Source organism: Castor canadensis, chromosome 8 (assembly GCF_047511655.1).
Source record: "Castor canadensis chromosome 8, mCasCan1.hap1v2, whole genome shotgun sequence".
Lineage (NCBI taxonomy): Eukaryota > Metazoa > Chordata > Mammalia > Rodentia > Castoridae > Castor > Castor canadensis.
Genome location: NC_133393.1, coordinates 127722770 through 127735149, shown reverse-complemented (window position 1 = coordinate 127735149; position 12380 = coordinate 127722770). Strand labels below are relative to the sequence as shown.

Below are 12380 nucleotides of genomic sequence, written 5' to 3'. Positions count from 1 at the left end.
TGATTGTGTGTACCTAACTTGATGTTACTCTCTACTGTCTTGCTTTTTCTTATCGTGTGGTTTGGTGCTGCCTGCCTTTTCATGGTTAAGTTGGGTGTCACTTTCTGTGTGCAGGATCCCTTGCAGAATCTTTTGTAATGGTGGCTTTGTGGTCACATATTGTTTTAGTTTCTGCTTATCATGGAAGACTTTTATTGCTCCATCTATTTTGAATGATAGCTTTGCTGGGTAGAGTATCCTGGGGTTGAAGTTATTTTCATTCAGTGCCCGGAAGATCTCACCCCACGCTCTTCTTGCTTTTAATGTTTCTATTGAGAAGTCTGCTGTTATTTTGATGGGTTTACCTTTGTATGTTACTTGTTTTTTCTCTCTTACAGCCTTCAATATTCTTTCCTTAGTTTCTGAACTTGTTGTTTTAATGATGATATGTCGTGGAGTAGTTCTATTTTGATCTGGTCTGTTTGGTGTCCTGGAGGCCTCTTGCATTTGTATGGGAATATCTTTCTCTAGATTTGGGAAATTTTCCGTTATTATTTTGTTGAATATATTACGCATTCCCTTCGCTTGCACCTCTTCTCCTTCTTCGATGCCCATGATTCTCAAGTTTGGTCTTTTGATGGAGTCAGTGAGTTCTTGCGTTTTCTTTTCACAGGTCTTGAGTTGTTTAATTAATAGTTCTTCAGTTTTTCCTTTAATTACCATTTCATCTTCAAGTTCTGAGATTCTGTCTTCTGTTTGTTCTTTTCTGCTGGATTGGCCTTCCGTTTTGTTTTGCAGTTCTGTTTCGTTCTTTTTTCTGAGGTTTTCCATATCCTGGCTGTTTTCTTCTTTATTGTTGTCTGTTTTTGTCTTGAGTTCATTTATCCATTTATTCATTGTGTTCTCTCTTTCACTTTGGTGTTTATACAGTGCTTCTGTGGTTTCCTTTATTTCTTCTTTTGCTTTTTCAAATTCTCTATTTTTATTGTCTTGGAATTTCTTGAGTGTCTCCTGTACATTTTGGTTGACCCTATCCAGTATCATCTCTATAAAATTCTCATTGAGTACTTGTAGTATATCTTCTTTTAAATTATTCTTGTGGGCTTCGTTGGGTCCTTTGGCATAGTTTATCTTCATTTTGTTGGAGTCTGGATCTGAGCTTCTGTTCTCTTCATTCCCCTCTGGTTCCTGTACTAATTTTTTGCTGTGGGGAAACTGGTTTCCTTGTTTTTTCTGTCTTCCTGTCATTGTCCTTGGTGTTGTTACTGTCCCTGTACTGTGTGTAATTAAATATTTTCTAGCTTGTAATAATAACAATGGTAATATTGAGAATGGAAGAGTGAGCTGAGATGGAAAGCAAGAAGTTAAAGAAAAGGGGAAAACAAATATACAGACAAGAGGGAGAAAGCAGAACAAGGTAACAGACAAGAGAGTTTCAAAGGTATAAACAGGGAGTGTTAGTGTACTAATCGACAGTAAGCTGAACAGACATTAGAGAGACAGAGAGAGGATTGAAAATCAAAGATAAAAAAATAAAAAATAAGTATATGAAAGTAATATCTATATATAAAAATGAATTAAAATAAAATGGAAAATAGAAAATTAAAAAAAAAAAAACCAAAAAACTTCCAAGTTTATATGCAATGCAATTTCAGTCTTAATAATTTGGATGTCCGTCTCAATCTCCAGTCCTGGAGTTGGTGCCTCAGATGTTGTTCTGTAGTTGTCTCATCAAAGGGGATGCATAAAGTAGAACAAAACTACACTCACACACAGAAGAAAAAAAATAAAAATAAAAATAAAAATAAATTTAAAAAAGCCCCACCAAGTGTCCCCAGTTCAAATGCAATACAGTTTCAGTAAGTTTTTCGGCTTGCAGGTGTAATTCGGTTGTTCTCTCATCAAAGGTAGGGAGAAAAAGAAAAAAAAGCGTCTGGGGGCAGTTCTGAGAGTGGTATCTGCAACTGTGGCTTGCCTGCCTGCTGCTCTCCACCTGTAGCTGGCGGCGTTATTTATGCAGATCTCTGGGGTGAGCTTAGCACTCACCTGGTCCCACAGGCTTTGTTTGCTCAGATTTCTCCTGTGCATGAGCCTCTGCTACAGCTTTCCCCTTTCCAAGCACTGGGAAAGGTGACACAGCCCGGCGTTGTCAGGCCTGCGTGTTTATTTACAGTTCACGTGGGAAGTGGGTCTTCCCTCCTCTCACAAGCGTCCCCGCTCCTGGTTGCTGGGTGCGCCCCGCTCCCGCCAGAGCCTCTCCGGCCCACCCGGCTTATTTATTTACAGTCCCGGGAAGGATTCCCTTCCCCCAATCTTCAGCGCTCAGGGCGCCCCACCCTCTTTCCAGCGTGTCTTAACTGTTCTTATTGCTTAGTACTGTTTCTCTTTTTTCCCGGGTGGAGGTCAGTCTGTCCAGTGGGCTGTGCTGCTCTGGCCCAGGCTTGTCTGTGGGGGAACCGCGGTACCGCGAAGCTCACCTGGTCCGCGTCTTCCCACGCCGTATGGGCGCCGGCCACTGGCGGCCCGGGGGCCTCCTCGGTTCTCCGTTTAAGGTGAAGTGGCGATTCTCTGCGCCGGCTGGAGATGTGGAGGGGTCAAAGTTATGCCTTTTCCCGGTGATTATGCCTGCAAAGTGTGTCTCCAGCGTCTCTCCAAGATTTCACTATAGGAGGCTCGCTTTCTGCTTCCTCCCTCTAGCCGCCATCTTGGAATTTCCTCTATTTTGGAGTTCTGTTTATTATCTGGAAAGGAGAAAAAGGGGAGATAGTATACAGGATACAATCCAGCCAAACAAAGTATTAAAAATTGTAAATCAACCAGTCTGACTGTTTCTGTCAGGGGACTCAAAACCCTAAAATGCTGGAGAGACTCTGGTCTGACAGCTACTGAAGAACACATTTCTCCTTTTTCTTGGCCATCTTGCCTTTGTTTTGCTCCAGAGTTCACTCTAAATGCTCATCTTCTTCTTTGGCCTGCTTCTCCTGAGCATCCAGGTCCTGACAAGTACATCGCACTTGTTCACCAGAATCACTGGCTTATCCAGCAGGAGCTGCTCACATCGTTTCTAGACCTTTGTCTTCTAGAACTGTAGGTTTTCTTGACACATTCCCTTGGGTCCTATAAATTTGAGTTTTCCTCTTCAACAAGGAATTCATCTATTAGCTGCTATTAGTATTTTGCTACCATTTTGTATCATTCTTCTTAAGCCCTTTTCTCTTCTAAGAGCTGGTAACAGAATATTACCCAGTCATCTGTTCCTGTGACTTCATTTTGATCATTTCAGAGCTTTTCTTTGCTCTTAGAGTGGCACTTTGAATTCGAGACTTATTCTTGAGTGGCAATACTCAGTGGCCTCACTCATGGTTCAGGCTCAGATCCCAAACCACCTTCCCTATCTCTATATTCCCCACCCTAACCACTTCTTTAGTTTGGGTTTCTTTAGTCTTGGTGTTTTTTCAGGCACTCTTATTGGTCACAGCTTGTGCATGTGTATGTACAGACAGATTTTTTTTTTTTTTTGAGACAGTGTCTTACCATGTAGGCCTTGCTGGCCTCAAACTTGCTATCCTCCTGCTTCTGCCTCTGCCTCCTAATGCTGGGGTTGCAGGTGTTTACCTCCTTGACCAGAAGACTGTTTCTTAATTTTTTTCTTACTTCTGATGATCTACCAGTTTGGGTAAAGTATTAGCCACCATGCTTTATTGTTTCTTTTTGGGGGGAAGGGGGGTTACTGGAGTTTCAACTAAGGGCCTCATGTTTTCTAGGCAGATGCTCTACCACTTGAACCATGCTGCTAGCCCTTTTTTGTTTTGGGTATTTTCAAGATTCAAACTATTTTCCTGCTGGACTTTAACTGTGGTCCTCCATATCTCTGCCTCCCAAGTAGCTAGGAGTACAGCATGAGCTACTGGCACCCAGCTGCTTTATTGTTTCTTAATGCTACTTGTATTATTTTTTTTCCTTCTTCTTTGGGGGTCCTGGGGATCAAACCCAGGGCCTCATGCATGCTAGGAAAGTGCTCTAACACTGTCACATCTCCAGCACTCATTTTTTTCTTTTATTCTTTAAAAGAAAGAATGGAATTTGCTTGTTGTTCATCACATTTTTTCTTCTTTACTTTCTACAATTACAAGTATATGTGTTGATGCCCTGTGGTCATGTATATTTGTGTAAAATAAATATGATACATATTTTAATTTAACTTAGCATCCTTTTCTTGTGTACCAAAGCTGGCTTATTGACTCTGGGTATTTTTTATTTTAGCATTTCTGTGGCTTGGCTGGACTTCATTAGGAGGAAAGTCCCCTGTTGCCCCTTCGTCTGCTTGGCCATCTTAGCAGAGTAGAGGGTGGCAGAGCTGCAGGCGAGTCTTGAGTCTCCTCCCTCCTCACTCAGTGATGTTTCTTTTCCATGATACCATGCTATCCCAGCATACAGAGAGACTTGAACCATTTTCTCCATGGTTTACTGTTTGCCCCAGTGCATTTAAGTGCTAGACTTTCTTTAAAATGTCAACAAGTTATCTGAGCAGCTGTGCTCTGACGTTATAGCCAGAAAGCCATAAAACCAGCTGGATGCATTGATTGCTAGGTCAGTATGACCCAGGCCATGCAAAGCCACTCTCAACTGTATTTTTCACATACACACTTAAAAATTCTATTAAAAGCTGACTTTTCATTATAGAACTAGAGGTCAGTTACACTGTACTTAATGCTGAGCATTGTGACTGAATTTTCTGGGTTGTGACTGAATTTTCTGGGTGGCCTTGAGGGAGTCAGCCTCATGTACCTGGTTTAAATTGTCTGTAAGTACTTATGGTTCTTTAAGTTAGGTGTATCGTATGGCTTCTTTTGTAAAGCACTTTCAGGTACTGCATTATGAAATGCCAGAGAGGCAATAAGATTCTGCATATGAATAAGTAACTGTCCTTTTTTAAAATCCCATAATAAAGGCAAGGTAGAAAGCTTTCTGGAGAGAAGATATCTTTAGCATTATGAATAAAAAAATTATTAAGTGCCAAATTGTTTTCTAAAGACTTTATGTCACATTAACACATATAGATCCCGCACACAGGCAAAAAACACAAACAAAAAACCCTACTCAATTTAAAACTTTCACCTCAAATGGAATAGTGTAAATTGGAATAGAAGCTGTACTGTATCCATTTATAATTAGTAAATTGTACTTAAAATTCTAAAGTTTGCCGATTAAAATTTTTCAAAGCTTTAGGCAAGTTACATATGTTACTTTGGAAATATTTTAAAGCTGCAAGAACTTTTCTTTAGAACTCATGATTTAAACAAAAATAGGTATTATTAAAATATGAAGAATAAACAGCATGTGAGTTTCTCTAATTTTCTCTTTAGCAGGAACCTTATTTCTGAGTTTGAAGCAAGATAGCATTCCTATAACTGGTATTTTCTTATCTTTTCTATGAGGCTCATTTGAATTTATAATCTCAGTCTTCTGGGTGCAGTTGTTTGGGCTTTTGCAAAAAAACACCAATTTGAAGTGTTTGTTTGTTTGTTTTTTCACTGTGTTTAATTTTATTTTTTCTTTATTCGTTTACATATTTGAAGGTGGGGAATTCTGCAGTCTTGGATCTTGGCTACCATTTGCCTAAATATATAAATTAATAGTTCCTGTATGGACAGAGGGAGAGGGGATAGCCAGATTGCTTTTAGAAGACATGAAAGGAGAAAGCCATGTGAAAGAAGGCATGAGGCATTGTATCCTTGCTGTGTGAAACAGACCTCCCGCATCCTTTCTACTGGTTTGTCTACAAAGTCTTGTTAGCCTTCCCACCCTAGGCACTCCATCTTCATTAATAACGTGAGAGCAATGCCTTTCTTCAGTAGAAAAGCAGCCCAGGTCTAACACAAGGTATCTTAACCTGGCCTGTGTTGTTCACAGCACTGGTTCATGCTGACCTTATCTTCTGTCATTAAGTTGAACTATACTGCATTGCCTCAGAAAAAAACAAACTTTCCTTTCAAAGAGGGAATTTAATATATGTAGACATTTTCCTGTACAGCCTGCTCCCCTTTTGTATATGTGATGGGAAAACAGTAAAGCCTTCTAAGGGATAGTGATAGATCTTGGTGACAGTAAAATATCAAAGAGTTATAATAGAATTGTAGAATATTGTAAGAAGGGGTAATAAATTATTAAACCTAATTTATTAATGAGATAATTATCTTGATGGCTTTCAATTTTATAATTGCCACTTGATATTACCTTAAACTATAAAATGCATATGAAATTCTTCATGAGATTTAGCAGGAAGGAGCACATTCTTAACTAAAAATTTGGATAATGATATTTTGTGGTAGTTTGATCATGATCAATTCAAATCTGAGACTGGGTTTTCATCTCAATCTTCTAATAAGGTTGAAAACATTATCATTTAGAATAAAAAATGACTGCCTGTCTACCAGTTTTGTATATTAATTCTAACCAAGGTATAGGCTTTACTGGTTTGAACCTCAATAAATGTCATTTCAAGATTGCATGATAATAATAGCAATGATATCTAATAATTATACAAAACTTTTCTAAGTGCTTTACATAAAATACTTAATATTTCTGAAATCCCTATGAAAGTAAGTAACATTTTTATCCACGTAAGACTTCAGCCACATGTAAATTAAAAGCTAGTAGGTGGCAGGCTTAAAATTTCAACCCAGGTACTCTGGTTCCATTCTGTATTTTCAACTACTTCCATGTAATGCTTCAATATAATAAAAAATTAAAGAGTCTGTGTGCTAGACATTGCCCTAATTTTAGGATGTACAGCAATGCACATGCTGGGCCGGCCCAGCATGTCCAGTGAAGGCTTATGGACTTTGTCGGTAGAGGCGTTCTAGACGCAGACTTTCAGTGTGATGGATACCAGAACCTCAGAATGGAATGTGGGGTAGGACCCTTAAGTTCCAGTAGGCTCTCTTCCCTCATTCATGAGTCCCAATGATATATACCCTGTTCAGTTGGCAAGAACTCAGCCAACTCTTAATTATTCATGTGACAGCACTTTGTGCTACAATGTAGCAAAGTACTATGAGTTACATCTGAAGTTTCCAAACTTGTCCAAGATCAAAGATTTTTCTATAAGAGGTGCTTGCTTTTCTATATGATTTAGATTTTTTTTTTTTTTTTTGAGAAGTTCTGGTTTGGGATGAAGCCAAACTGTTTTCTTTGGTAACCATTTGCATATTTACACTAGGTGGCAGTAGATAAAAGAGAATAAAATGTCTGCAAACTCTCTGGACAGTTAGTTTAAGATTAAAAGGAAAATAAGTCACCCTACCCCCCACCCCAGGCTTCTCTTCATGGCCTCAGCTCCAGATTCAGAGCTAACACAATGAGGCTGTGTTTGTTTTCTGCTTTTGAAACATCCAGAAAGAAACAAAGGTGTTGGCTAGCTGGACTGGTAGTCCCCATTCTCACCCTCTGCTGTAACATGGCAATTTCTGGGTCTATTCACCTCCATATCTAACACAGTTGGCCTTGGCATGGTGTAACATGCCTGTAATCCTAGCACTCAGAAGACAGAGGCAGGAGGATCACCAGTTGGAGGTCAGCCTGGGATACATAGTAAGACCCTGTCTGAAAAAGGAAAAGACATTTAAAACTGCATAAGGACTTCAAAAAATCATTCCACTTTTCTTATCACAGGCTCAGCCCTCATCTCTACAGTCCTAACTATTGCGGTGTCTCACTGTCATCCCCAAGTCATTCTTTATTCTCTAAGTGCCTTTCTGTCTAAAACACTTTTTTTTACTATTAGTGTATGATAGTTTTACAGGGATTGTCATTGTGACATTTCCATACAAGTGTACAATGTATCCCACTTTGGTTGGTCTCCTCCATTGTTCTCCCTCTTCCCCACCCCTTTCATCAAATGACTTTGACAGGTTTCATTGTTCCATATTTATACATGTATACAAAATACATTCACCATAGTCACCTCCTTTACCCTCTTCATTCACCCTCCCCCTCTCACTAGTGCCCTTCCCTCAGCATGACCTGTTTTACATTCCTGCCCTTCATTATTTTAGTGTCTGTTCATTGTTCAGTGGAGTTTTGCCCTGGCATTTTACCTGTAAATATATTGAACTTTAATCAGTCTAACCCCCTCTATTACTCTTTCTTATCCTTTTCCCTTCACCCCATATCATTCAACAGTTTTCAGTGCATTTCATTGTGTTCTCTTCCTACACAGATGTGTATTCACTCTTTCTAAAACACTTGAGGCTCCAACTTTTTGTGCTTTCTCAAATTCTTCAATCTTCATAATTTGACTTTTGCCAACCTCTTATTTCTACACCCCCAAGCCCTCTACCCCCACCCCCCTGCAAAGGTGTCCTGTCAGCATTCTGCCACTGTGCTGAGGAGTGCTGCGTGCATCTGCCTCCCTGTCTTTTCTAAGGTTAAATTCGTAGGTTACCTTTCTTTCCGAGCACTCTGCCAGTAGATTTTTCTTTGAGGACTTCAGTACATTTATGCTGGTAGTATTCATTTGATATAAAGTCCTGCTTCTTTCATTGTCTTATGTATCGTGTTGATGTTTGAACTTTAGTTTTTGTGTTTTGGATCTTTTTAAGTTTTGAAACAACCTTCTTCAGAGGTAGTCATCAATCTAGGAAATTATTCCTTTATAATTTTGTAATATATATTTGAATCTATAATTCAATATTGTTTAGTTTTGAATAGTCTTAAACTTCATATAAAATACGAATCAAGTTGAACATATTTTGCTGTAACTTTGTATTTCACATTAAACTCTTGAGATTCATATACATAAAATCTGAATGTACACAGGCACATGTTGTACAAAGTTGTTTACCATTAATTTTCAAAGCTATATAATATTTCATGGAACTCACTGTTAACAGAGATTTGTAGTCAAGGTCGGGGGAGGGCTGGCCATTACAAGCCGTGCTGTAAACCATGTTGACAGCATTGATCCATCTAGTTTTTGCAGTCTAGTAGATGCTAAGCAGTGTGTTTCTTTAATTTTCACTCTTCTCATTAGTAATATTTTTGAGCATTTCTTCATATGATTGGTTTTCATTTCTTTGTCTTTTTTCTTGTGGTTCCTGTTATTTTCACATTGATTTCTAAATCTTTTTATGTATATGTTAGTGATCTTTCTCCATAACATGTCCTTCTGCTCCAGTGTTTGAGTGTTAATTTTGCCATGTCCATGGTTAAACAGATATCCTGAATTTCAGTACAATCAGACATCTTTTTTTTCTTGCTTTACAGTTTTGCTTTTGCAATTTTAACATGTCTTGTTCAGGCTGTGGTTGTAAAAATATTCTTGTATGCTTTTATTTATTTTATAGTTTTAGCATAACATGTAAGATTCTAATATGTCTGCTGCCTACCCTCATAAGTGGTATCAGGCAGGAATCCATGTTGTAAGCCAGTGTTAAAACTCGAAACATCTCTGTTCCCATTTGTCTCCTTCTGTATTTATTTATATATGTGCAGCGCTCTGCTTCTTAGAGCTCTCTGCAGTCTTCCTTTCTACTTATTTTTGCATCTTATTTAATGTCAATAGTTTTGTTCTTTTTTTTATCCATAAGGTCTTATTCATCTTTGTATATTTATTTTGAATGTTGTGTATTGATTTTATCTCTTTCAATTTTGTTAAATTCTCTTAGTAGTTCTAATGATTTAGTAATAGATTCTTTGTAAGATTTCTCCATAGGTAATCATTTTATATATCAATGACAACTTATTTCTTCCTTTCTATTCCTTACATCTTAACACTTTTTATTTCCTTTCTTAATGAACTGACTAGGATATTTTTCTACATCTTTTGAGGTGGGTCATTTTTTTTAAAGTATTATTTTATAGGTGAATTATGCTGATTTCCTAATGTAAAAACCACTTTGTCCCTGGGATAAATTCAGTTATTTTTCATTATCTTATACATCGATATATTTAGTAAGCTGATATTTTGCAACCGTTTTGTTTGTATTCATGTAAATGAATATACCAATATACTTTAATTTGATCATATTAGGGTTATCCTCTAGGATTTTATGAATAGCATCCAGTTTTGTAAGTACAAAATTGTCACAATAATTTTTTATGTATACATACAGATTAATCCAAAGCTTGAAGTAATCGATTTGCAGCTTTCTTCCCCCCCTGTTGTGGACGTCCTTTCTTTTGACTCTACCACAGTAAGTTTTTTAAAAAATTTAAGTGCATTTAATTATTTAAAGCAATCTGTTGCCTTAAAAAATATGTGAATTAGGGAAAAGATGAAAGGCATTTTAGCATAGCAAGACCTTGTACAAAAACTTTTATTTATAATGTATCTAAATGGCCACAAAGGGGAACAGTGCCAATATCTAGAATAGATTTTTTTTTTTTTAAACCCTGAGCTCAGTCTAATTCATACTCATTTTCATCTACTAAGGTAACACCTGGTGACTTTTCACTTGCTGTCCCAGAGAACATTTCCTACTCTGTTATTTGTCTTTCCAAGGTGCTAAACTTACTTCTAGATTTCTCCTAGGGAGCTATCAGAATACCAGTCAAGGTTATCCAGAGATTAAGATTCCTAATACTTGAAATTTCACTTATAAAAATTATATATTATTTATTTATTCAGTGTGTTCAAAGACTTTAAAGATTGAGAGTTTGAGCCTTTCAATTTAGGAGTCTGCTTAATCTTTTCCAAGCAAATCATTGTTTCAGTGAATCCTATCAGTTAGTGCAAAACTACTTGTAAGGACAAATGAGAAGAACAGCGTGGTCTTTGGTGACACTGCTGATACTGTGTCAGTTAAGTATTATTTGTAATATGTGGCCAAAAAAAAAAAAAAAAAAATCAAAAACAAAATTACCCTGACACCGTGACATTACAGACTCACCAGTAGATGTCAATAGCAATATTTACTACAGAGGAATTCTGCAGAGAGCTAATCCATTTTGAGTCTATCTTGTACCAAACAGTTCTCTGATTATTAAAGGGTTTTCTCAGTGTTAATCCCTCAGCAGAGACTTCTAGATCTCTCACGAGAAGTTGCAGTGACAAGAACTGAGTGGTGGTGAACAAGGGACTGATTGTCAAAGGGAAGTCTATGACTCACTGATAGCAACCAGGACCTCAACCTGCTCTGTGGTCTTGTCTCTTCCAGTGCTCATGTTTACAAAAGAGTCCTACAGCATTTCTGCATTCATGTCTTGTCCAATTAAAAATTAATTAGACATTGAAAATTTGCCACAATGCTTGGCTCATAGCAGCTGATCAATACATTTGTTTCATGAATTACTCAAAATGTATGCAATTAAACCTTATAATCCTGGTGAATTGAGTCTTTCACCCTATAGTGAGAGGGAGCAAAAGATAGGTGGTTTATAATGTGTTTTTGTCTTCTTAAGAGGCAATCAGTAGACTAAAATTGACTACACCTGGCCCAGGAACTATCACAGAGAATTAAAAATCTCTGTTCCAGCCGGCTAGGTGTGGTGTTATGCCCTTGTAACCTCAGCACTCAGGAGACAGAGGCAGGAAGATCATATTCAAAGTCAACCTGGGTTCAAGTCCAGTCTGAGCTAAATAAGAAAGACCCGTCTCAAAAAACAAAAACAAACCAAAAAAATCTTCATTCCACCTTTTGAGAATCACTCTCTTTTCAAAGTTTGCAAAGCCTCATGACCTGAGGAATCCAGACATTCTCAAGTGTACTATGGAAGTGGGCGTAACTGCCACCTAGCAAGGAACAGAAGGTGTCTGTCCCTTGATGATAATCCAGAGGTGCCAAAATCCACTAGGCTGTATTTTAGGACCCTAATTTAAGGAACATTATGTACAAGGGACTTTGAACAGACAATTCTGTGTAACAAACACATGACAAATTTCACAGTTAATAAGATTGAAAACAGCAATTACTATCCACAGAAGGGATCCTATTAGATTGAATTATATTAAATTGTCATTTTATAAGCAACACCAGTGAAATATCAGTGACTTCACATGAAAAGAAAGGATTTCACTGTCATTTTGAGTTGTGAACTTCCTGCTACATAAAAAGCAAGCAATCAAGAAAACCTAGGAAAAGAAAATAGTTTGCTATAGATTGGTTTGGGATTAGGCTAATGAAGTCCTACCCAGATAGATTCTTTTATAATCTAAAGAGGGCTGCTTGCTTCTAGATATGGCATAATATCTTTATTTTACCAGCATTTCCAAAACTCGTAAGGCACTTAGATTTTTATAAGAGTTTTCTTTTTTTCAATGTACACGTCTTTTTTTTTAGTTCCCTGAGGGATAATTGATATAAAAACTAAACTGATGCTGGGCATGGGGGTACACCCCTGTAATTCCAGAAGCAGAGGTAGGAGGATGGCAAGTTCAAGGCTAACCAGAGCTACATAGT

General features: G+C 37.7%; 1 protein-coding gene across 3 annotated transcripts in view; it reads left to right on the top strand.

Annotated features, from left to right (window-relative positions):
• Positions 1–12380, top strand: part of Poc1b (POC1 centriolar protein B) — a 109235-nt gene that overhangs the window by 50754 nt on the left and 46101 nt on the right. For all 3 annotated transcript variants that reach the window (XM_074084090.1, XM_074084091.1, XM_074084089.1), the window contains exon 10: positions 10095–10175. In XM_074084090.1, the coding sequence (XP_073940191.1) occupies positions 10095–10175 (81 nt within the window). The remainder of the gene's footprint in view (positions 1–10094; positions 10176–12380) is intronic.